Genomic DNA, 26,488 nt, shown 5'->3' with positions numbered 1-26,488 from the left:
GTAAAAACAAGATTTTCAGTGCTTTTCAGATTTTCTAATTTTTAATTTTAAAATGAAATATTTATAGGTGTGTTTATATAAGTGTTTTTACAGTTCTTTTTTAGCTACAAGGTGTTTACATTCACCATGTAAAATGATAAACTCCTCTCTTTCACGGTTTGGATATTATAGTGATCTGCTCCTGGGATATTTCTTTCTTTCTCCAAAGGACTGGAAACTTTATAAGAACAAAAACTACTAATTTTATAACTTATTTTACAGTAAAGATTGTGTTTCTAGTGTCGGGTTACAGACCCCTCCCCAGATCTGTCTCCGCGGCACCTGATTGGCCGACAGAGATTCACGTCTTTCTTCAGAGAAGACTGTGTTGATTCTGCGCATGTGCATTAGTAAGCTGTAAACCGAGCCAAACCTTTAAATAAAGCGTTAAATTCGATATTATAAGCACTGATTTGACAAAATGAGGATTAGTGTAGAATGGACTGATGGATTTACTTATTTGGAACGATTTTGTGCATTTTGTACAATTGCATCTTTAGTTAAATATTAGTTATAGATAAAAATTTAAATATTTTTCCAATTATAGCAAAAACTATTACAACCCGTTAAAGGGAGTCCTTATTAATCAATGGGGCAAATACAGCTAAAAAACTAGTAATTAACTACTTCTCCAGTATATTTCTTTAATTTTCGAAATGTATTTAGCTAAACAATAAAACTAACAACAAAAAAAAAACACTGCTGCATTACTCCTACTGTGTGCTGACTGAATGGTGAGCTGATGCTTAAAATATAGTCAGAGCTTAAGAGGTATATTTTACTTTATTAGGTTTTTCACTCTACATTATAATTATTATGTGTACAATATATATTATGTAATTATATATACTATTTCTCAAATATTTTGATTAGTAGGAACTACATTGTAGATATGTGCAATCATACAGTAGTAAATAGTAGTAAAAAAGTAATTATATTTATTAGGTATGAAAATCCATTCCCCAAACAATGATAAAATAGGAGTAGGTCAGAATTACATTTAGGATATATGGTCCTGATAATATGTCTTGTAGTCAGAATGATTACTAGTAAACCTTTCATATCTGGTGATGGTGGGGTATAGCTGCTGTGTGTGATTGTGAGTTTAGTGGTGCTGCGTGAACACTGCACAGACATGTGTCCTGTTGCTAGGCAACAGCAACAGCAACAGCAATACAGCGAGGTGAGAGGGCGAGGATAATACTTCCAGCTAATGCTAAATAACTTACAGATAAACAGGTAATTTAGCTAACTACTTTACTAAAAACATCTGTGTTTAATGGATTTGCCTATGATTTCCTTCAGATAACGTAATCATATTGTAGTTACTCGCTAGCTATTGCTTAGCTTAGCTGTGGCCTAAGGCTGGGCTGCCCTGATAGTAAAGAACATTTAACAAACGTTAACATATCTTTTTGGTTGCATTACACTGTATCTTATAATAACGTTATTTATTGAAAACAATCTTTAAACAACCTTTGTTTAACTTTCTCTTCTAAGCATTTGTAAGTGTTAAAATTCTGACTAATCCGACTTATCCTCTGTAACTTACAATGTATTAAGGTAGTTTCATATGCATAAAATATAAGAAATATTAATATTGTACACACACCATTTGTGTGGTAATGATGTTGAGGTCACTATGACTTTCAGTTTTATAAATCTTTTTCTAAATGTCCATTTACTTTAGTCTCTAACGTAACAAAATAATACTCATAGCCTACAACTCTGAAAAACTCTTTACCCACTTAAAATGAAGAGTTTTTTTATTTTATTTTATCAAATTGAAAACCTCTGGATTATAATCAAGAGAAAAATGGATGCTCACATGCCATCAAACCAAGCAGAACTGCTTGAATTTTCACACCAGGAGTGGCATGAAGTTATCCAAAAGCAGTGTGTAAGACTGGCGGAGGAGAACATGCCAAGATGCATGAAAACTGTGATTAAAAACCAGGGTTATTCCACCAAATATTAATTTCTCAACTCTTAATACTTTATGCATATGAACTTATTTTCTTTGCATTATTTGAGGTCTAAAAGCTCTGCATCTTTTTTGTTGTTTTAGCCATTTTTCATTTTCTGCAAATAAATGCTCTAAATGACAATATTTGTATTTGGAATTTGGGAGAAATGTTGTCCGTAGTTTATAGAATAAAACAACAATGTTTATTTTACGCAATTATATACCTATAAATAGCATAATCAGAGAAACTTATTCCGAAACTGAAGTGGTTTCTTAATTTTTCCAGAGCTGTTTAATAAAATACAAAAATAACTTTATGATTATGCCAAACCTGCTGATAATTCATTAAATAAATAAAGTAAATTGCTGGGATCATATTGATTTAGAGAGAAAAAGAGTGTTAAATTTAAGGATAGCAGAAGGGTTAAAGATTTTGAATGTTTGCTTTTAGGCTTTTTAGGGAAAAGTTGCTTTTTGCTCCCCACAATTAATAATAAATTTTTTTAAATATTTAAATCTGGTGGTCATTCAATATCTGGATCAATAGAAATGCTCTAAAATTACATGGAATATTTTTTTCTACAATGACTTAACTGAAGCGTCAAGTGTCAAACAATATAGTAATGACAATACTTAACATACATCCCTCATAATATTTTTTCTGGCTGTCATTATGTTTTAGTCTTTAGCAATATGGACAAAATGAGCATGTGGTATGATAGAATGGGGCACTGCGTGATCAATGAGGAGATGCTGCGAAAAGCAGTTGAAGAACAGGGACCTCAAGGCCGTGCTGGACGAATAGCAAAGGAAGGGGGCATCCAGTATGATGAAGTGATTCAGCTGCGTCTGGAATACAAAAGTAAGAAATTAATTAATACTCTTTTGTTTTTGATGTGCCATGTTATAGGCTCTATGCATGCCAGTCTTCTGGGTCCAGTCTAGTTTTTATGATTTTCTGTAATTGATTAATAAGAAAACAAGTGCAAAAATGCAAAGCCACACTTGAGAGTAGGATCAATGTGGTAAGGATAATGTTTAGGCAAGCATCAGACAGAATATTCAAAAACAGCTACAATGAGTGTAGAAACATGGGGATTTTAATGTTATGGCTGCTTTGTGTAATGTATAATGAAACTAGTTTAAATATTGTGACTGATCTGTGTTTTATCTGCATAGGAATTAAGTATTATGCGAAGTATATAATGATGACAACAGAAAGTTACACATTTTAGTTTTAGGCTTTGTAATGCTTTATATACTCACAGGAATTAGTTTCCAGGAATGAGTCGTCAATTACCTGATATGTAAATGCTAGTAAGTTTGACTTGTGTCCTGGACAGCACCACAGCAGGCAGCAGGGTAGTGAAGAGCCAGGCTAGACAGCACCGGGACACAACAGAAGGTACAGGGCATCTGAATACATGTGAAAAACAGAGATAAAACAGAAAGGAAGAAAACACACAAAAAAGAAAACATCAAATTTAAAACCGTTGCTGAAACTTTCCCTAAATATCATATTATTTAAAGTTATGCATTAATCCTTTGTAACGGTTTCTGCAGAAATCTTACAGATTGACCATTTATGGGAGTTCACATCTCTAACCAAGCTCCAACTTAATAATAACAGCATAGAGAAGATTCAGGGATTAGAGAAGCTCACAAACCTGTTGTGGCTTGGTGAGTTTGAATCTGTTTTTAACATTTACACATAAAAACTTCCTATTGTGAATGTTCTTTATGTTTTGTTACAATTGCTAATCATTGACACAGTTTTCTCTTATCATTTAGATTTGTCTTTCAATAAAATTAAAATGATCGAGGGACTGGAGGCACTTGTGAAACTTCAGACGCTGAGTTTATCCAACAACCAAATTCCTGCCATAGAGAAGATGGACACACTGGAACATTTAGAAATCCTCTCTCTGGGAGAAAATGTGATCTCTCAGATTGATAATGTAAGTTCTGTAGTTTTTAATAGGTGACACAGATCGGGAGATCGCTGGTTTGAATCCCGGTCATGCAGCTTGCCATCAGCTGCCGGAGCCCTGAGAGAACACAATTGGCCTTGCTCTCTCTGGGTGGGTAGACGGTGCTCTTTTTCCCCATCACTCCTAAAGTGATGTTGATCAACACGAGAAGTCTGTAAGCTGATTTATCAGAACCGAGTCACTGTGCTTTCTTCCGAGCGCGCTGTGATGCTACTCGACAATGCTGCATCAGCAACAGTTCAAAAAGAGGCGGTGGCTGACTTCACATGTCTCGAAGGAGGCATGTGCTAATCTTCACCCTGATGGGGGATATACAGCTGACTAGCAGTTGGCCTAGGTAAATTGTGGAGAGAAAATGGGAGTAAATTAAAATAAATCTTTAAAAAAATAGGTGATGTCGATCATTATTGATTTTTGATCAATAAACCAAAAGCATATATTGTAATTGCAGTTCTCCTCACACAATGTCATGCAACATTTCATTGGTTCAATGGATTGCTTGTATGATGTCTGTGCCAGATGCTGCTGGTCATAATCATCACCATCCACTGTGCCTACACAACTTAAGAAATGGAATGGCGTACCCATCTGGCACTCACCATCAGGCTTCGCTCCAACTCCAGTAATTCACATCATCTTGCCATGAGCACTGATGCACTAACGGCCAAATGAATCTTAAATCATTACATTTTTACAGCAGTGTTCCAAAATCTAATTTCAGGTCTAGAGGTGGGGAAAAATATTGATATCGCAATATATATTGTACTGTTTTCATTTACATGGAATCAAATATGGATAACATAGGTGCATATAAAGTCCCTGAGACTCACCTCCAATTTGACTCACTAGATTTAACCCTTCCACAGGTAATATACCTAAGAAGATTTAAGAACTTGCGCTCTCTCAACCTGGCTAGAAATCCCATCTGCCAAGAGACAAACTACAAGATCTTTGTGGTTGCGTACCTCCCAGACTTGGTGTACCTGGACTTCAGGCTTGTGGATGAGCAAACTGTGAGTGAAATATTGATGGGCCATTTTTGTTACACTTATGATTCTTCACATTACAGCAGTAGTTGTAGCTAAAGGGAACTAACGCTTTGACAAGTATCCATAGTTGAATTAATATTGCCTAGGCTGTGATATTAAATAAAGCATATTTAAATGAGGTACAGAAAACATATTATCACCTCACAGTAAAACAGTAAGGTATATAGGTGAGTGAAATACATAGATGCTAAAACACAATAAGCAGAAACAAAATAAGCACAAATAGAGAATATAGAGAATACAGAAAATATAGAATTTCAACTTCCACTATACATACTTTACTGCACTGTTGAAGATATATAAATGTTATAATAATATAAACTGTTGATATACAGATTTATACTAAGTGTTTTTTTTTTTCATTTATGTTGCGTCTGAAGCGAGAGAGAGCTTTAACAGAAATTAATGTGATGACAGACAATGAATTAAAGGAGAAGAGAGCAATGGAGGCTCAGAAAATCACTGAGCAGGAGCTTCAGCTTCATAAGGTAACAATCCATAAAATCATTCCCAAATATTCAGCCATTTTGAACTAATTTTACCAATTTCCACCAATTTACTATATAATCCTAAATAACACAAAATAACATATATATATATAGCACTATAAAATCCCAGTATATTAAAAAACAATATATAGTGTAACTTGTTTAGGTAATGTAAGTATTGTGGTGGAAATACAGGTGATGAAATAAATAAAATAAAAAATGCTCTATGCTTATTTTTAAATCATATGTCACTTGTTTTGCATGCAGTTGGTCAGGTTTAGGTTCAGCCAGAGTATGTGCTGAAAGAATGAGGTCAGCTGACTACCTCAATATACTGAATATAGACCAGGTTATTCCATCAATGGATTTTTTTCTTCCCTGATGACACGGCCAGATTCCAAGATGACAATGTCAGGATTCTTGGGACTGGAATTGTGAAAGAGTGATTTAGGGAGCGTGAGATCATCATTTTCACACATAGATTGTTCACCACAGAGTCCAGACCTTAACCTCATTGTAAATCTTTGGGATGTGCTGGAAGGCTTTGTGCAGTGGTCAGACTCTGCCATCATCAATGCTGCAAGATTTTGGTCACAGTGAATGCATGTCACAGTCAAAGCTAAAGGCAGCCGAATGAAATATGTGTGATATTTTTTTGGTGGCAACATTTTTTTGGCCAGGCAATGTATCTGGTTTGTATGCTTTAAAATAATTCCAAAGTCCTGCTCCGCAATTTAGAATACAATTATTTCAGCAACACTCAGCCCTGTGCTTCTTAAAGTATGGAAACTGGGTAAATACGTAAGGTAGTAAGTCCTGTCAGCCAAAAATATATATGATTTGCCAGATTGTTGTCATATAATCTGAAAGCTTCAATCACCAGCAATTTGAAAAGCAAGCCTCTGTGCTCTGTTGGCCACACCCCGAGAAATTGAGGCCTCATTGGACAGCCTAGAAAATGCTCTTTACAGTGTAGTACAGTGCAAAAAAAATAATTGCTAGTTATTAGTTTATTAACAGAATTGATATAGTTTATATGGTTGATGAGAAGTTGTTGCAAAAACACTGTTTTCTCTCGCAGGATGCATTTGTGGAGTATCTCAATGGGCCACAACTGTTTGACAGTATGTTTGCGGATGATGCTGAGGAATCTAGACTGGCCAGCCTTCCTGGAGTGCCCAAACTACTGGAGACATATCCTTGCCTTTTAATCCATCAGTAACCTATTAGCTATTAGCGGAGGAAAATAGAGTATAAGAGATTTTTGAGTCTTTGGCTTTTCAAAGCTAAAACACACTTTTATTACAAATATAAAGTATTTACCTTAACAGCATTTAAACATATCAGACCGAGTTGGTAGCATTATGCATGCAGATCTTTGAGACAGGTTTAATCCAGCATGCTGAGAGGAAGAATGAGGGGGACTCTTTCTTTACCTGCTGCAGAGAGGCAGTGTCTGATAATCAGCAGAGAGCAGCTCAGATAGTCACGGACTTCGAGGAGTCCAGGAGGCAGGTGGGTTTTGCTTGTAGCCTGTGTGTAACCATAGGCAACCAAAAATATAAATATACAACAGAATTGACATGCCAATAAATAATAATAATATAAACAAATAAAATAATAATAATAATAATAATAGTAACCAAATCTGTTATATTATTTTAAATATTAGGTGATAACTGATCATTTTTGTCATATGTATATAATTCAGACATTGCATGCATAATTTTTTCTAACAACAGTAACTGTAACGTGGAGTAACATGTTTAGGTTGTAAAATCACCTTTACTTGGATGTTAACTAATAATAAACAAAATACAGAAAAAAATGATTAAATGTAATTAAAATTTAATTTACTTTTTTTTTTTTTTTTAATTTTATTTCTAATTTTTTCCCATTTTTCTCCCCAATTTACACGGCCAATTACCCAACCCACTCATTAGGACTCCCCCTATCACTAGTGATGCCCCAACACACCAGGAGGGTGAAGACTAACACATGCTTCCTCCGATACATGTGAAGCCAGCCACCGCTTCTTTTCGAGCTGCTGCTGATGCAGCATTACCGAGCAGCCAGCGCGCTTGGAGGAAAGCACAGCGGCTCGGCTCCGGAACATCAGCTCACAGACGCCCTGTGCTGCAGACATCACCCTAGGAGTGATGTGGGGAGAGAGCGCCATCTACCCACCCGGAGGGAGCAGGGCCAATTTTGCTCCCTCTGACGCCGGCAGCTTGATGGCAAAGCTGCATGAGCTGGGGTTCGAACCTGCGACCTCCTGCTCATAGTGGCAGCGCCTTAGACCGCTGGACCACTCGGCGCCCAAAATTTAATTTACTTTTAATGTTGTTTTAGGAAACTATAGGGTGGGCTTGGGTTTATATTGGCAAATATGCCCCCCCCAATATCAAGCCCGCTCCTACGCCCTTGCCTACAACGGCTCATTTATAAGTACAGTATCATACACACCATATTATACAAACAACACAAATTACATGTAATACCCTTGTAAAACACCAACCCATGATATTAACTAGAACTGCTTTTAATAGCAGCTGGATTTTACCTAAAGGCCTGTTTGCACCTGTAGTATCTGGGTTCTGCAAGATGGTTCTCACATTCTTTTTAGGGCTCTATTCAACAGACTATTTAAAGTGCAAGGGAACAAATTTCACCCCTCTCATCTACCGGCAAGCACACTGAATCTGATCATGTTTTGATTGTGAATTGTGGTCCTTCTCTGACCACCTTTGAATGTGGTTTAATTGGTCCAGTTGTAATCCAATCACAATGCTTATTGTGAACAGGCCCAAATATAGTGTCATATTGATGCCAGGTTTTTAGGGATTTATTGGTTCCTTAATGATGTAAATACGTGAAAATGCTGTCATGCCATGATTTGTAAAAACCCAAGAATATAAAATCCAAACTCTGTTTGATTCTGTTTGTATTCTAGGTGATGGCAGAGATGCAGAAGATAACTGACCCAGAGCTGTTGGAGGCCCAAAGAGATAACTATAGTGAGAAGATTTCCCAACTGTCTGACACTCTCATGACCCTGGAGCTACAGCTGGTGGACCAACTAGAGGTAATATGTTTACGTTAAAATTGCTGGCCATATAAAAGAAAATATAATAAGATAGAAATAATGTAAATAATATTAATAGCTAGGGGTTTAGATCTTGGGGCTGTGATGTACGCTGTGAAGATGGGTGCACTTTTGGTGGGCATTTTTCCTCACGTATGTCTAACCACTCAGGGAAAAATTATTTAAATTACAAATGATAAACTGATTTAGACAACAATAAATTAACTATAAGCAAAGTAAGTAAAGTAACTGTTTGTAACTTTCTTTTCACAGGATGTCTTCAAAGAATTTGAGAGGAACATCTCAGACATGGTTGGAGCCTTTATTGAAAATGTGCAAGGGATATATCCTTTAACTGCTTTACCAGTGCAGAGCCACCTGTGATTTCTGGATTTTACCACTCCACTTGTATAATCTGGGGGCAACAAGGCCAGTTTTCATTGTTTTAGATGTAGTGACCTAATAGTAATTCTTACAGTGTAATAAAGTCATAGAGTATAAATTCACTGTCATGGAGAATGATGTCTCTAATGCTTATTTTTCAAATTAGCATCCTTAACCCTGCCCCACATTTGCACAATGCAGAGAACTGGAGAAGCACTATCATGAGAAACTACAGGAGATTGCTTTGGCCACGCTAGAGAAAATGGCAAGGAATGAACTGGAGGAGGATATGCCTGAAGACATGCACTTGGTCAGTAAGAAACATTTAATTATGAATTTGTTTGGATGTCATTTAGTTGATATTTAACAATCATTGTACAATATGGCACCAGGCTAATTTAGTGTATAGCCAATATATAGCCAGCGTTATACCAGCATGTGAAATATCATGGGATAGCAGTATGTAAATTGATCATGAAGTGTTACCTTAAGGCAGGGCTTGGTAACACCCACACCTGTATATGTTGTGAGGTGTTATGAGTAAGGTTGAACACTGGCCAGTGTGCTCATGGTAATGTGAATTATCATTGAGTTGGTGTGAGGCCTGATAATGGGTAAGTTCTGTGTGACATGGCAAAAGTCATGAAACACACATCTAGTCCCGTTTTTTTTGCCCTTCTTATCAACTTCAAGAGCTGACTGTTCACTTGCTGCCTATGTATTGTATATCCCAGCGCTGGATAGATACCATTGTAGTGAGATAATTGTCAAATGTCATTGACTTTACTTTGCCTCAGGTTTTAATGTTATTGCTACTCATTTGAGATTATAATTGATTACAGTAGCCTTAAAAACGCCATTAAATTGCTTCATTTTTTTACACCCCATTACACAAGAAATATTGTACTATAACAGATGAACCTGTTCTCTGCTCTGCTCTGTGCTGCCCTCTAGCTTTTAGTAGATAAGGACACTGTGGTCAAAGCTGTCAGTGCCTCTCATGACACACACCAGCTGAAGATAGATAACAGGGAGGATGAGCTTATGACACGGATCAATAGCTGGATGAGTGCAATGATGAAGTCGGTAAGACACGCCTATACTGACATGACCCTTTAACTTCAATAGGTACAGTATGTATTAACAATATTAAAGAGGAACATGCTTGGATTGTCACTGTGAATTTTTTTTTTTAACATTAAATAATGAATTGTAATATATATATATATATATATATATATATATATATATATATATATATATACACATATATATGTATATATATACGTGTATATATATATATATATATATATATACACGTATATATATATATATATATATATATATATATATATATATATATATACGTATATATACATATATATATACACGTATATATATATATATATATATATATACATATATATACGTATATATATATATATATATATATACGTATATATATATATATATATATATATATATATATATATATATACACGTATATATACACATATATATGTATATATATGTGTATATATATATATATATATATATATATATATATATATATATATATATATATATATATATATATAATAGAATATTGTATATTCAGTACTATGATAATTTAGACTTTGTCCAATATCTCCAAAAAAAAGCACAATGTTTCATGTTAACAGGTACAGGATGAGGAGGTGACACGGAATCGCAAGCGTATCTCGGAGATCCGTAACTATCTTGAGTATGTGAGGAACCAGCTGGATGAAATCATTTTGCCTGAGCAACAATGAGCAGGGACTTTTAAAGACATTTTCACCCTTTTTTGTATTTATAAGCGAACTTACAGAATGTTAGAAAGCCATATGAAGAAGAATTAACAACTGTTACACACATTTCTTATTTGACTAGATGAGATTACAAATATTTAATTTTAAAATATAGATTTAAAACACAAAAACACATTATTTTAAATAATGATCAGAAGTATAATAAAAAAAAAAATATATATATATATATATATATATGTATGTAGGCCATATTACACTATTTGTACATGTTTTGTATTATTATTATTATTATTTATTTATTTTTTTTATTATCGAAAAAAAAAATTGATCTTGTAGCTTTTTTGATTTGTGTATTTCTTGCACACTTACCCCACCTACAGGGAGAGGTTGATACTACAAGAAGGAGAGAAGAAGGAGTGGACATAATTGGCCCTTTCTCAAGTGTGTGTGTGTGTGTGTGTGTGTGTATCCGCTCAAAATGATGCTTGTTAAATAGCTGTTCCACATACGCCGCTCATGAGGTCAGTGCTCAGTAAGGAAACAAAACACAATGTGCATCATAATAATGTGCTCATTTTAATTTTAAAATATGTTGTTTAATAGCACTTTTTTATGATTGCATGATGCATTATGTATATATGTATCGTGCAAGTAAAGTAAAGTGTCAGTCCACTGTAAACAGTATAGCAGGTAAATGGTCTGTAAACAGTATTGTAAACAGTAAGGTCCATGTATAACATAATAAGTGAATGAGTGCTGTTGTCTGATAAGCTGTGAAGTTTTAATTTACTCATTTTGATTTCATGCATATGATGGTGTTTTGCACTGACACCTTATATAGAAAATACAATATATTGTAATTGCAGTATATTGCTTACAAATCCCTGCATTATGATACACAACATGTTGCTTAAGCTTTTTTCCTGGACACCTCTCTACTAACTCTACTCTGTAATGAAATTTGTTTGTCAGTGGTCATTAATTTCCCTACATGTCTGTTTACATTAGGTTGCATTTTACTGACACGCTGCAGGCCCTGCCGCTGGTTGTGAAAAGCATTTTACAGCTTTACATATGCATGATAAATATGTAAGATTCAGTCATTTTTTTTTAAGTTACATTAACCTTGGAAAACATTCATTAAACAGCAATTTTACAGAAAAAAATACTTATTGTACTTTTGAGGGTTTTTTTTCATTTTCTGTGATAAAATGTGATTTTGCATTCTTGACTGATTCTTAGAATCGTGTTTGTGTAGATTTTATAATTAAATAAAAATCCAACTTTAATTAAGAGTTTATATCAGAGCTCCAAACTCATTAATTTTAGCTAACGAACAGCCTGCAAATCCCAGCATGCTCTTCCACCCAAACGCTCGTGACCGTTGCGTCCCGCCGATACGTGACTACGTCCGACTCCACCATCCAATCAGAGCCCAGTGCTGATTTTGACGACGCACGGTGAAGAGAAGCCCAGGCTCAGATGCCGAAAGGTTGAGCGGAGCGGGAGCGGAGACCGTGGGCTCACGACCCGCCGCCAATGTGCCCGTCTCTCCTCTCGTTTTGAACCCGGTCCGTGTGTCGTGAGCTCACCTGCGCTCGGGGTTCAGCCCGCTGAAGCGTCTCCAACATGCCGGTCCGTACAGAGTGCTGCTCCTGTTCGCCTGCGGCCTGCGGAGCCTCGGCCTCTCTGGTGCCGCCGCCGCCGATCAACACGCAGCAGCCCGGGGTGGCCACCTCCCTGCTGTACAGCGGCTCTCAGTTTCGGGGCCACCAGAAGAGCAAAGGCAACTCTTACGATGTGGAAGTGGTTCTGCAGGTACGTGACTAGCTAGAACTAAATGGCTTCAGTTGAATCACAAGTTGGCAAACCAGCTGGTTTGTTTAGTATCTTAGCTTACCTAGCTTTTGGGCTGGATCCAGGTAGCTAGCTTGCTAGTTTAACCCGCCACTTGTTTGCTTACTAGTAGCAGACGTACCCTTCACACTATTTAGGTTACCTAACTAGCTAGTTAGGTATTTACCCCTCAAATAAGTTACCTTAATCAGTAAATATTCTGAAGTTCAAAAAAAGTGTGTTTTTTGTAAGCAAAGCCAGCAAAGCTTTATTCATTTATTTATTTTGGATGTTTTCGAGTCTGCTGTCTACTCATTCAGTCCTAGAGACGTCATTTTAGTGATACCAGCTGTAAAAAGTAATAACCAATATAACCTAAGTCTTGTCAGTGTAATGTTTCAGTTCAATTTTCTCACATTTTAGACAAAATTCATAAGCAGAAAATTGCATGTAATTAACCCGTCAGTGTTTTTTTTTCTTTTTCTTTTTTTAGCTGGTATAGCTAGCTAGTAAAGAAGAACTTGGTGTGCATCTATTTTTCAAAAGTTTGTCATTCACTTATGCCCCTTACAATTTAATTTCATGTTTCTTCATGTATCCAAAATCTGGTGATATGTTATTTTTGCTAGCTACGAAATTGTAAATCTTTTATTTTCATTTTCCCGGCTAGATTGTGAGGGGCATGAACATTCTTCAGGTTGCTATACTAAACTAGGGAACAAAATAATATTTGTAACTTATATAAGCTACTAAAGTTTTACACACGACTTTCTGTATTGAAAATTGAGCTGGTAAACATTACACTGACTCTTATATCCCATTATGATATCATATCACATTCTCCAAATTTCAATTTTAATAAACAGTGTTATTAATGTACAAAGTGTTATTGATACTTCTTCCCACAAACTGCACTGGTATCAGTTAAAATTAATCTCACCACGTTTACTGTTTTCCTTTGTTGCTCATTTATTTATTTTTATTTAATCATTTTTCCTTTAATATAGTTATATATATTTTGAGAATAATATAACTATTTCACTCTGTGACGTTTGACAGTTCATGTAAACTAACGCTAGCTAGCTTAGCTAGCTTATGTGGCTAATTTCACTCAAACAAGACTGTATGATTTGTCATTTAGCTTACGTTAGCTAACTAGCCTAGTTAACCTGACTAGCTTATACGGTTAACTACACCGCTGACTAGCTAAGCTAACTACATTAGACAGGTAAGCTAATTTAAACGACAAACATAGCTAGCAGCTAACTGGCTACTTGCTAAGAGTTAGCCAGTTAACCTAGCTAGCTAATGCGTTTTGTGGGCATTGATAGCTAGCTACGTAGCTAATGTGTCCTCCGTATGTTTAGTAAGCTAGCCACCTGAGTAGCACCGATGACTTATTAGCTAACCCAGCAGCTAACCTACCTAGCTAACAAGATACGCGATAGCTGCTCTTTCCAGGCAGTATGTACCTAAGCTAGGTAATGTGTTCCTAATGTATCTAAAACCAAGGCCAGTGTTTGGACCTCCTTTATCCCCTGAAGTGTTCTGTGTGAAATTTGGCTGGGCACACAGGTGACTGTATTCCTTTAGACATGTTATCTAGCGTTAGCTACCGCTCTGCCCCACATTTACTGCCTGTAACGCAGTAGTGAAGCTCTGTCAAGCATGTTCCAGCGCCAGTGCAACACAAGGGAAGCCGTTTTAGTCTAAAATCACACTAGTTAACTATTCAAGTCCTATCCAGAGGTGTAATAATATTAATAGAAGTAGAACTGGCTAACTACCGTACTTAGGTAGTTACTAAAATGCTGTATCTGTATCTGCTGGAGTATTAAAATTACTTCACTACTGTATTTAAGAACTACAATGCTGTATCTATCTACTGGATTATTATTTTTACTTCACTACTATATTTAAGTACTAAAATGCTGTATCTGTATCTGCTGGAATATTAATATTACTTCACTACTGTATTTAAGAACTACAATGCTGTATCTATCTACTGGAGTATTATTTTTACTTCACTACTGTATTTAAGTACTAAAATGCTGTATTTGTATCTGCTGGAGTATTATTTTAACTTCACTACTGTACTTAAGTACTAAAATGCTGTATCTGTATCTGCTGGAGTATTAATATTACTTCACTACTATATTTAAGTACTAAAATGCTGTATCTGTATCTGCTGGAGTATTAATATTACTTTACTACTATATTTAAGTACTAAAATGCTGTATCTGTATCTGCTGGAGTATTATTTTTACTTCACTACTGTACTTAAGTACTAAAATGCTGTATCTCTCTAATAGAGTATTATTTTTTTCCTAGTTCTCTTACTTCTACGTTTACTATACTAGCATTACATATTTTCCATAAGTGTAATACTTTTACTCTCGTACATTTTTATGTGCTGCATCATTACTTGTTACAATTATTAAAATGTTAGGGATTATTTCAAACCCATATCAAATTATATCAAGCCAGAGCGGTAGATGCTTTGCACTTTCACCAGGTTTGATGAAGCTTTTCATCGTTGAGAGAATCAAGCAATCACGCCGATCTTATAAGAAGACCTCACTGCTCCCGTTCCGCCTTTCAACAGTACTGTACTTTTACATGCAGTACATCACTACTACATTTTACAGTAAACTATTTAGAATACTTGAGTGCAAAAAATGTTAAGTTTGGTACTTTCCACTTAAGTGTGGTGCTTATAAAACTGTTTAATTGGATGACATTCAGCAATATGGAGTAAAAAATTTATGTACTTTTCATCAGAGAGTATTTTAATAGCAGCTTTTTAAGAATTTGACACTGCTGATGCATGTTGTCTGCATGCCATGATACATGATTCATTTGTACCGTGAAAATGTAAAATGTGTATTTCGCACAGCCCTGTCAGTGTGTGATTACATACACTATAGGCGATGGCTTTTATACTGTTCATATTGATAGCAAAATTAAATCTGACTGAAATAAAGGAATATATCATCCAGCACTCGTAAAATATCTACACTGTAATAACTAGTAAAAAGTCCAGGTCCACATATCATAGAAGTGAAGCTGTCACTAATGTAGTTTAGACTTGTAGTAATTTATATATCAGATATGTGCAGTTTTAGATGTCTATCCATTTTAGATATTTTCACTTAGATTTGTGACTGATATTACACATGTCTAAAATACTAATTATAGATATGTTTAATGTTTAGTTTAATATTAAAATGTAATTATTGATGAGATAGTAAGATTTAGATTAGTGGCAACATATGACTAGTCAAAACTGCATCTTAAAAATCACCTACAGTCTTGGTGTCTCTGTAGACTTAATCACAAGTTATAATAGTGATAGAATTACGAGTAATTCATATCTGAAATTAGAGATTATTCTAGTTAAAACTACATTGCAGTTTTTTTTTTACAAGTTACACATTGTATTGCTGTTGTAATTTTAGGCTAAAACAGCAGTATGTTTTTCCTTCTCTTTCTAGCATGTGACCATGGAGGACTCGTACTTGTGCGGATACCTCAAGATCAAAGGTCTAACAGAGGTGAGATGCTGCCTGCCTTCTAATATCACGACATGTTTCACAGTTACCCTGATGTCTCGCAGATTACATAAAGCGTCTGGCTTAGGCCATGCAGCGGCTGATGCGAATATAGGGTCAGGGATTCAGTGCTGCTCTGTTCATTTCACTTCTCTCTGCTTCCAGCTTGCCTGATTCAACAGATCAGCTTATAAACAAAGGCTGAATATTGTCAGAGCAGGAGGTTTAAAGCAGGGAATACAGTAAAATGAGGAGTGCAGGGCTCAAGTTTAAAAACTGAATGTTCAGGTATTTGTTTTGGTCTAGTTCTCTGTCTGTTGTGGTCCACATTGTTTGTTCAGAAATACAGTGTGACAATGTAAAATGTGATTGCTGTGCACTTTCTTTCACTGGCACGGGATATTTTGTTGCTCTTCTGTCTGTTTGTAAATAATTGATAATTAGCTATGTACAGTATTAGTGCTGAAAAGTGGTATAAAACTCAATTGACTCACTGTCATTTTCACCCTAAAAGCAGTTGGACTATTGAGTTGAGTTTAGTGTGTAATGGTTCTTTCTGTAGATTGTTCTGATGCTAAAAGGCTGAAGTAGCTAACAAATATTGAATGTGTTCCAATTAGCCTTATAACCTTATAAGCTATAAGCTATAGCAATTTTCTGCAGTTTTCTTCGGGATCCATAAAGATCTAAATGTCTGTCTGCCAACCCAAAGGAACAAACATCAAGCATGTTGTCTTTAAACTTATGTTAATTTAGGTTAGTGATGCACTAAAAGAAATTTTTGTGCCCAAAATCTGACACAATTAAATTTAATTTAGGATGGCTAGAATAGAATAGAATAGAATAGAATAGAATAGAATAGAATAGAATAGAATAGAAGGTTGGCCATGGTTAGCCATGGCGACAGATTTTGAGTTGATGCTAACAGACACAGCAACCAACCACAGTAGGATACAATATATAATATATTTATTTTTGAGTCACTATACATGTCTTTGGGCTTAAAGGCTGAAATGCTAAAGGCCAAACAGCTGGATTTTAGGTCTCTGATTTTACTAGTTCTGAATTAGTAAACACAACACCACTTGTCTCAGCCAGCACTCTCTCCATGCCTCTTTCATTCTGTTCTGCCATTCACTACCATGTGGCTTGGCTACATGTGCTGAAGCCCAGCTGGCTAGTGTACTACTGCATCTCTGAAATTATAAAGAAGTGGTGGTGATTAATAGAGATGTCATCATTCTTTTCTACTATTAATAGTGTATAATATGTCAGCAAAAATACAATGCTTTAAAATGAGCAGTTTTTAATTGATGCACAAGTTATATGTGGGCTTCTGTTTGAGTGATAAGTGGTGTCTATCTCTGGGCTCAGGGTGTGTCTGGTTAGTGGCTTACAAATTCTTTATGGACTTCTAAGCTTACACATTCTTTAAATATGTGTGTTTGCAAGTCAGATTTGGTAAAACTGCAAGGCTGACTATTGCAGCATACAGAGCAGAGTACAACACTGGCTCTAATAGGGATTTGCAGCTGTGTGCAAGCTCTGTAGTTTTATCTAGCATATAAACAAGGACAGACTCAGTATTTTGTAGTTTAACTCCTCTCAGCACAGCAAACTAAAGACTGACACTTGGCTGACTATTGCAGCATACAGAGCAGAGTACAACACTGGCTCTAATAGGGATTTGCAGCTGTGTGCAAGCTCTGTAGTTTTATCTAGCATATAAACAAGGACAGACTCAGTATTTTGTAGTTTAACTCCTCTCAGCACAGCAAACTAAAGACTGACACTTTTTTTCATTCCGGCCACTCTGATCTCTCAATGGACACTCAGAGATGCCCTGTTTATAATATTTTTATAGGTTTTCCATATTCTGCACTAATATTTTATTTATTGTCCACTGTATACATGTTACAATTTGCACTGCTAAATTATTATGTAACTACATACTTGCACATTCTGTATAGCTGACATAATTCATCTTTTCAGTATGCAACTGATGTTTATTGTTGTTTTACTGAGTTAACTGCACTACACACACTAAAAAAGTTTTATCTTTAATACTTTTATCTTTATTTTATTATTTGTATTGTATTTATCATCATTTTATCTTATTTTTTGTAACCTCTATGTATGTATACCTGCTGCTATTGGATGTCCAGAATTTCCCTCTGGGATCAAAAAAGTATCTTAGGAACTACAGTGTCCTGTGACTGACACCAGTGTTGAGCTGTTTTAATATGATCTGATTATCCTGGTGGATTAGAAAGTTTGAGAAATATTGACCAATCTCTTGTTGTATCATAATGCTTTCTGTAAATACAGCATGTTTGGCATGTACTTTAGTTTGTGTCTAAGCTCTGTGTCGTTAACGTCTATAGGAATATCCCACACTCACAACGTTCTTTGCCGGAGAAATCATCAGCCACAAACGACCCTTTCTAACAAGGAAGTGGGACGCAGATGAGGATGTTGACCGTAAACACTGGGTAATGATGCCTGCATTTTCTTTACCCTTTTCTATTTACACTACATGACTAACAAGAATCAATGTGTTGTTGCACACAAACAATGTTTGTTTTACCTCCAAAATAGATGTCTGGTAATCAATGAGCGAAACAAGTTGATTATGCACTGGTTTAAAGCAAAAACATAAAAAAAAAATAGAAGAGGATAAGGCGAAATACTTACACACTAAATTCTGCCCTTTGCTTTTTCATCACTCCATGTCTTGTGCTGTCAGTTTTTGTAGCAGTTGCTGACTGGTTCAGATATAAAACCTGCCAGATATTTGTCTGGGACTTCAGAGGTATATGCAATCACTCTGATTGCATTTTTTTTTTTTTTTTATCTATACAGTGATGATTTGTTCCAGAATTTCTCAAAAGTGGACTTAAATTTGTGTAGTGTGCACACAGTATTTCCCAGTCTTGTACCTGGTGCACTGCACAATTAGAGGGTTCCCTTTTATAAACCCTAGAGCACCAGAATGCAAAGCAGAATGGTGCAGCTTTGCAGCTATAGCTGCAAAAACAGCAAAAGCAAGTCGCCTGTTCTTTTTTCACCTCCTCAAACTGAGCCTGTACTTCAGACCAGCTTTTTAGATGCTCCACATATGAGCTGCTAACGCATCCAGTTCCCTTTAAAAAGCTACGACATTTATAAAGTGACATTTATACACGTATTAATGTGCGCATGTGAGGCGTTTCAGAGACAGATTTGTTCACATTACACACATACAGGTCACTTACATTTGTGAATGTGAGCTGTCAAGATCTGAGCAAAAAATCGAATTTGAGCAATGTGGCTTGTAATGTGAACATAGCCTAAGAGTATTTTGCCTTTTTGTTTTTTTGAACATTACCCATTAAGTTGTTGCTCTGTTTTAGTTGATAAACAGCACATTCATTAATCATATTGATTTGGACATATTTTTCCTAATCTTCCGCATTGTTCTTTGTTCAGCAAAACAATTATTGTGAAAATTAATTGCCTTATGTAAATGAGTAACAGTATAAATATGAATTTAATGACATGGTATCTATCTGTCTGTATATTTACATGCATTTTGTTTGTTTTTAATCTCAGGGGAAGTTTCAAGCATTTTATCAGTATGCAAAAAGCTTTAATTCTGATGATTTTGACTACGAAGAACTCAAAAACAGTGATTTTGTGTTCATGCGATGGAAGGTAAAGTGTATTTTTGGTACCTAGTACATCAGTTGAGATTTTTGTCTTGATTAAAAAAAATACCTAATGTTTTTGCTTCTTTTGTATACAGGAGCAGTTCTTGGTCCCAGATCATACAATCAAAGACATCAGTGGAGCTTCCTTCGCTGGCTTCTACTACATCTGCTTCCAGAAGTCTACCGCCACCATTGAGGGTTTCTACTACCACAGAAGTTCTGAATGGTACTGTCCATCTTATTCCTCCAGATAAATACTGCTGCTCTAGATTAGTTAATATATGGTGGCATATTTGTAACTGCAATGTAGGTAAGTTATACGCTGGTCTGCATTAGTTGTGTTCACCATTTTCTTTACAGGGCTACTTTGCTAGCAGGTTTAATCTCAAACCCAAATCTATCACACCCTATTCAGCCAATCAAATACTTCTGATGGCATTAATTGGATCAGATGGGCTGGATTAGAGTAAAATCCAAAGTCTGCAGGAATGAAACTGTTCAGGAACAGGGTTGTGGGCCTCTGTTCTAGATTCCAAATTTCCAAATGTAGAACAGTCAATTGATTTTTGGTGGAGCTGTGAGTCTAATGTAGCTAATACGGAATTAATGCCAGTTTATTAAATAAATTGGCATCTGCAAACTGCTTTCTTATTCATGCAGCCGATTTATACAGTCCTAATAAGTGTGCTATTGGCTTTAGTCAATCTCCAAAATATTTTTTGGGCTGAAAGCTCAAGATACTTACCTTACAATACTACTCTAATTACAGCAGTGCTGTTTTAGTCTTAAATTTTGCCTTAGTAGTACTGTTGTAATCATGAATTTAGCTCAGTAGTGCAATTTGTCATGCCTTAATTCCAGTAGTGCTATTGTAGTCATGAATTCACTTCAGCTTCCATTCTTTTTCTTTTGTCCAAATGTGCAAAGTTATTTACTTTTTTCTTTTTTTATTATTATTTATTATTTTTTTGTATTGGGTTTTAAAGAGATATCCAACAACAGGTAAATATGTACATACATATAAGATATCATTTAACAAGACAAAACAAGTAAAGAGAGAGGAGCAAAAAAAAAGTCAGCTAAGAAATAGAAAGATAGGGAAGGAAAATATATAGATTAAAGAGAATAGACAGTTTAACAGATTAAATAGACCGCTACAATAATAGATCGCTTATCACTTATTATGACAGCTTTTTTTATTGATACTATTAGGTTACTTTTTTTTACTTTTTTTTTTTTTTTCTTTTGTCTCCCAGGTACCAGTCTCTAAACCTCACCCATGTTCCCGAACACAGCGCTCCCATCTACGAGTTCCGGTGACACTTGATCCCTCTCATGGCTGAAAGAGGGTGAAACTACGGCAGACAGAGGAAAGAAAATATATACTGGTGTCAAGGGAATGAGAAACTCTAATCATGCCAAGGACTCAGCCATTTTCTCTCTTTTCCAAGAGGATGACAAAGATGGACACATGGATGGATGAACGGATGAATGAATGGAGAACTCTTTCAGATGAGCACGTCTTCAGAGGCAACAAGTGGATCGGTGTGTTGAATTTTGGGATTTGCAACAGTGTTTTGTTTCTTTTTTCTTTTCCTTTCCCCATTTTTCATCTTTACTTTAGTTTTGTTTTCAGGTTTTTAAAGCTTCTGTTCTCTTGCCATCTTAGTCATTTTTACCTTTTAGCCTGTGTTTTGGGATTAAAGTTACTCCTGTTTTTCTTCTTGATGGAGAAGCTAATTATTGAAGTGGTTTTTTTTTTGTTTGTTCAGCTTCTGTTTTTTGATTTATTGCTCGTGTCATTGTAAAATGGGGCTTGACAAAGTCAGGTCAGCTCACACTGGTAGATGGAAATTAATCTTAAATTATTGTTTTGTTTTGGTTTTTATATATAAGTGTCTGAATAGCAGTAGTAGTGAGACCTCTTTGAGAGGGAGGGAGAGAGAGATAAAGATATACGGAGTTTAAGGTGGAATGAGATGGCAGTATGAGCTGCAGAGCAGCACGGCACTGTAGACAGTACAGGGTGTATGGAGGTCACCCTTAAGTAACGTGGCCAATGGTCAAAAAAAGTAAAGGAGTGTTCCCAGCAGAGTTGAAGAAGAACTGATGGTTACATACATGCGTCTCTTAACAGATCAGAATGGAGAGGCATTCGACACCTTGCCAGATGTAGTTTTTAAAAATAACAAAATCACAGCTTGTATTTAATGTCCCAACAGAGACAGTAGCTGGGTCCCTTTTTGCTTCTTGGTGTGATTGCGTATGTGTAATAACATATATATATTTTTTGTATTGAAATTGCATTGGATGTGTTGGAAAGAGATTTTATATCAGTGGTAAAGAGATATAAGCTGCTTCAGGTGGATTTTATTTTATTTAATTTTATGTGTTCTTTCCTTTGTTGGTTGGGAGCGGGCTATATTTGGGTGGTGGGGAGGCAAATTTGACAATAGGTTATTGCTCCATTTGCTATGCAATGTTTAAACCTCAGCTTGTAGGGATCGAGTGCATCTTTGGCCCTCGTTTTTTTTTTTTGTTTTTTTTAACTATGTCTTCACCAATAGTATTTTCATCACAGCCGCAAGAGTATTGATTGGTATGCACTTTGATGCACGGTCATCTGCGTATCAGTTTGAAAAGGTTGGACCGTCTGGACCATCTTCTAACAGGGCTTGGAGTCATCCTGGATTATCTTTTTTGTTTTTGTCTTTTTTCCCCCACAATCCTTCCCCTTTCTACGTTTGTGGAGGTGAAAGCTGAAAAGGACCTTGAAGTGAACAAGTGGGGGTGCAATGTGTCTCTTGAATGTCCATCTTGAGCAATTGTGCAGGATTTTGAGGACTACGAGGGCTGCTGAGAGACCCCGGCAGTGATGGAAGTGAGCTTCTAAAGTACAGAGGACATTTGTATAAGAGAGACAAATGTAAAATGACTTTATTGTGTCTATAAGCTGAACTGTTCACTTCTTTGAACCCAAGTAATGCACAAAAAAAGATGAAAGACAAAAGATATATAAAGACTAGAGATATACTACTGTGAACGGTGTGAAAGTTCACTTGCGCATCATTAGAAATGAACGCAATACACTCGCAAGGTGTAGGTTATAGGGTCAGTGCAAGCACTCAGCAGCTTGGGAGTGGAAAAAACAGCTACCTGTGCCTGTATGATGTGTCCTTGCTACTGTGGCAACTGGAGGAGGCCTCTAGTGGAAGCCTCTAGTAACACAAGCAAGTATGTGTGAACAGCTGCATTCACAATGCAGGTGGTTGTACATGAGAATGCATTACATGTGTAACAGCAAGTATATCTCTAGCCTAAGTGTAGTTGTCTGACTCTAAAACATTCTAAACTAAGCTTGTTTTTGTGGTGGAGAACAAATCATTGAATCCCAGATCCCACACTGATCAATCCTAATCCTAAGCTTTAGTCGAAACCATTTGCCTTAACAGTCAAAAGTTTGTATATAACATTTTTTTTAAAAGTGTTGGAACGGTTCCGTATGGACAGAGAGACACTTTGGGATAGGGAAATGTATGTGAGCTTTGTGACTATGAACGATGATGTCTGAAAGAGAGAGAGAGAGAGAGAGAAAGAAAAGAAGGATGAGAGTGGATATGAAGCCTCAGCAGAAAAAAGCTAAACTCTAAACTTCCTCCTAGCTTTTAGCAGCACAGTAGCTACACTGTATTGCCTAATACACAGTCCTGTCAGAATATTGCAGGCTTTCTGTTAATGTGTTTTGTGCTGGTATGAGTGGATCAGGCACTGCAGCAGTGCTGCTGAAGTTTTTAAACATGTCAGTGTCACTGCTGAATTGAGATTAGTCCACCAGCCAGAAATATCTAGAAAACAGCGTTCTGTGACCACTAGTGGACTCTCCTCTGTCTGATGTTTGAGAATAAACCCACCAACCAGACAAGGGCTGCTCTGTGGTGGTCTTGTGGGGTTATGACCATTGCGAAACACGATCAAATGGTAATAAAGTATGCAGAGCAAGAGAGATAATACTACAGTCTGTAATTATGGAACTACAGAGCTGATTAAACGGACATTAAGCGTAAAAACAATAAGGTGTGAAAAGTTAAAATAAGGTGAAGGGGCAAGTGCTGAGTAAATCAAATCCCTTGAACTCCCTTGATTTGCACATTATGAAATGAGTAGATCTCTCCTAACTGGAGTTTGGGATTACGCTCTCTCGAGTTTTTAAGCACTTGTTTTCTGGCCGTGGATTAAGATAATCTGTAATTGAATTGCAGATCTATTGCCTCTGGCAGAGTTTAGTTTGGCCCATAATAGAAAATATGAGACGTCTGAGCTGGTGTTCATAAAGGTATTTATCTGCTGAGTAAAATAATAGTGAAGAACTGGGCTGTGTCCATGTCATTATATAAGGTCGGTCAAAATGAGAGGAATTTGATCCTGGATCAGTGTCTATTTCAGATGCTTTCTCTTCCAAAAAAAAAAGAAAACGAGGTCAAAAATAAAAAAATAAATTAAGATATGAAGAGTATAAAGTGGTTTATTATAATGATTTGATGCAAAATGTGAAAATATGCATAGATTGAGTTTGACATTTATAAATGTAAGCAAAATTCATCTGTCTGTAATCAGCTCACAGACGCCTTGTGCTGATCGACATCACCTTAGGAGTGATGAGGGGAAAGAGAGCGCCATCTACCCACCCAGAGAGAGCAAGGCAAATTGTGCTCTCTCAGGGCTCTGGCAGCTGATGGCAAGCTGCATGATTGGGATTATAGTGGCAGCACTTAATCTGCTGGACCACTGAGAGCCCCCAAAAACACTTCAGTCTCTTTTTATTAATGTGAACATAGTGTTATTGATGGAAACCAGATAGCTTAAGATTTTAATGCCTCCTCAAGCCACATTGCAGAATGATTTATTTATTTATTTTTATTTTTTTTTACACATAATGGTTACAAATGTTTCCAGGTGACTGGGGTGACTACTCTTTTATCGTAGTTTTCAGAACTGTAGTTTTTAAATCTAGATTTCATGGCAAAGAAGCACTTTTAAGAGTGTTGGAATAAAACACAGTCCCTCAAGGAAATGTTTAGTGAAGGCAATGGCGTCCATGTTTGCATTATCTATATCATGACCCGTGATTCCAATCCCAATCACTGTGCTTATATCCACTTAATCATTTCATAATCAGAATACTTAAGCTATGTGATTATTCAAATAAAAATCATATTAAGGAATCTGATAACGAGCTCTGGATTTTAGATCAGTTATACTATTACTCTTAACTCCTAACTGGAGTATTCTCAGATTTCTCAGCCAGTGAATGTGTGAAATCAGGCTCTGGTGCGGAAAATAAGTGAGCAATTTTAAATACAGCACCTGAGAGATACCGACTTCTGTTTCAGAGTTATGCTGAAATGGAAGGATTAAAAAAATCATTATCTTACAAAGCAAAAATTATTTTTGAATGACGGCATAAACTCTGAGTTTTCCCGTTATCTGATTACCCATATTGTAAATGTAAAAGCGTTGATTAGATTGCTGACAAAATCTGATGTTCAGTAATTGGATTATGAAAAACAAAAAAAACATGGATGTTAAGAAATAGGCACCACTCTAAAAGACTTTATTGGTATCTCAGAAAATAATTTCTGCTAAATTTAAGGAAATAAAATGAATGGTCTTGGCATTTAGGATAGGCAGGTATCCTAGACTAGGGTCAGGCAGTCTTAGTTTAGACTCAATAACCTGCAATACAGATTTGCTTAACCATCTAATGATCTAATTTTTGCTTAAACCCGCCCAAAAAAAATCACATCTTGGCCCATGCCCATATACAACCTTTTAAACACCAGCAAATAAAAGTGCTAAATTTTACGATGAATCTGTTCAGAAAGGCACAAAGTAACTGATCCAGGATCAGCACACTGAGGCATCGCTCTCTCAGCATTAAAGGGTTTTATGAGACGCTTTCTACAATGGATTTAGTTCAGATTGCTTTAGGAACCGATGTCTGGAAAGTGTGAACACAGTGTAATATTGACCCCTGAGTGGTGTACATAATAAAGCTGTTTGTGATGACTTGATTCCTGAAAATAAGTGATGTTCTAATTGATATGAAAATTATAAGAAAGAGAGATTTAAGACTATATAAGGACTCATCCAAGATGATGCAAGTAATAAAGTATGCTCACGATGGTCTTCTGTGGGTTTCCTCCACGACCCAGGACGACTGCATGGAGATCTATTTCGTGGGGTTTTGTTGTTATGGACAACGATATGAGTCTAACTGAAGTTAAATGAATGAGCTTTGTTGGTTCATTTACATTGCAATAAAAAAAGGTTTCTTCATATTGTGTGTTTTTGTTGTTTTGTTTAGCTTTTTCGCTTTATAGCATACTTTGAAAAGTACACTGAAAAAAAGAACAACTCTTGCATGGCATGCATTTTTTATTTCTCTTTACTATTTGGTCTAATTGGCACCTGATTAGTGAAAAAACAAAGAATGATCTTTTTACATGATGTAGTTTCTGGGAAAAAAATATGTCCACATTTGAGGACTTTAGGTTTATATTTCGATTAAAAAAGAAAAACAATGAAGTCGCAATTAGTAATGATGTGCAAAACATTTATTT

General features: G+C 36.0%; 2 protein-coding genes across 2 annotated transcripts; both read left to right on the top strand.

Moving 5' to 3' along the window:
• Window positions 1-319: 319 nt before the first annotated feature.
• On the top strand, window positions 320-11,012 carry drc3 (dynein regulatory complex subunit 3). Its single transcript, XM_049468209.1, has 13 exons — window positions 320-1,278; window positions 2,688-2,867; window positions 3,569-3,685; window positions 3,797-3,963; window positions 4,863-5,009; window positions 5,426-5,533; window positions 6,615-6,727; window positions 6,874-7,048; window positions 8,487-8,618; window positions 8,892-8,964; window positions 9,191-9,312; window positions 9,957-10,088; window positions 10,685-11,012. Exons 2-13 carry the CDS (start codon window positions 2,699-2,701, stop codon window positions 10,793-10,795), a joined length of 1,566 nt encoding a protein of 521 aa, XP_049324166.1. The 5' UTR covers window positions 320-1,278; window positions 2,688-2,698; the 3' UTR covers window positions 10,796-11,012.
• A 1,214-nt stretch (window positions 11,013-12,226) lies between these two features.
• On the top strand, window positions 12,227-26,204 carry gid4 (GID complex subunit 4 homolog). Its single transcript, XM_022673380.2, has 6 exons — window positions 12,227-12,610; window positions 16,123-16,182; window positions 18,564-18,671; window positions 19,771-19,872; window positions 19,964-20,094; window positions 21,125-26,204. Exons 1-6 carry the CDS (start codon window positions 12,422-12,424, stop codon window positions 21,186-21,188), a joined length of 654 nt encoding a protein of 217 aa, XP_022529101.1. The 5' UTR covers window positions 12,227-12,421; the 3' UTR covers window positions 21,189-26,204.
• Window positions 26,205-26,488: the final 284 nt, after the last annotated feature.

Source organism: Astyanax mexicanus, chromosome 19 (genome assembly GCF_023375975.1).
Source record: "Astyanax mexicanus isolate ESR-SI-001 chromosome 19, AstMex3_surface, whole genome shotgun sequence".
NCBI lineage: Eukaryota > Metazoa > Chordata > Actinopteri > Characiformes > Acestrorhamphidae > Astyanax > Astyanax mexicanus.
The sequence above is the reverse complement of the archived record's forward strand: the minus strand, read 5'-3'. Positions and strand labels throughout refer to the sequence as shown.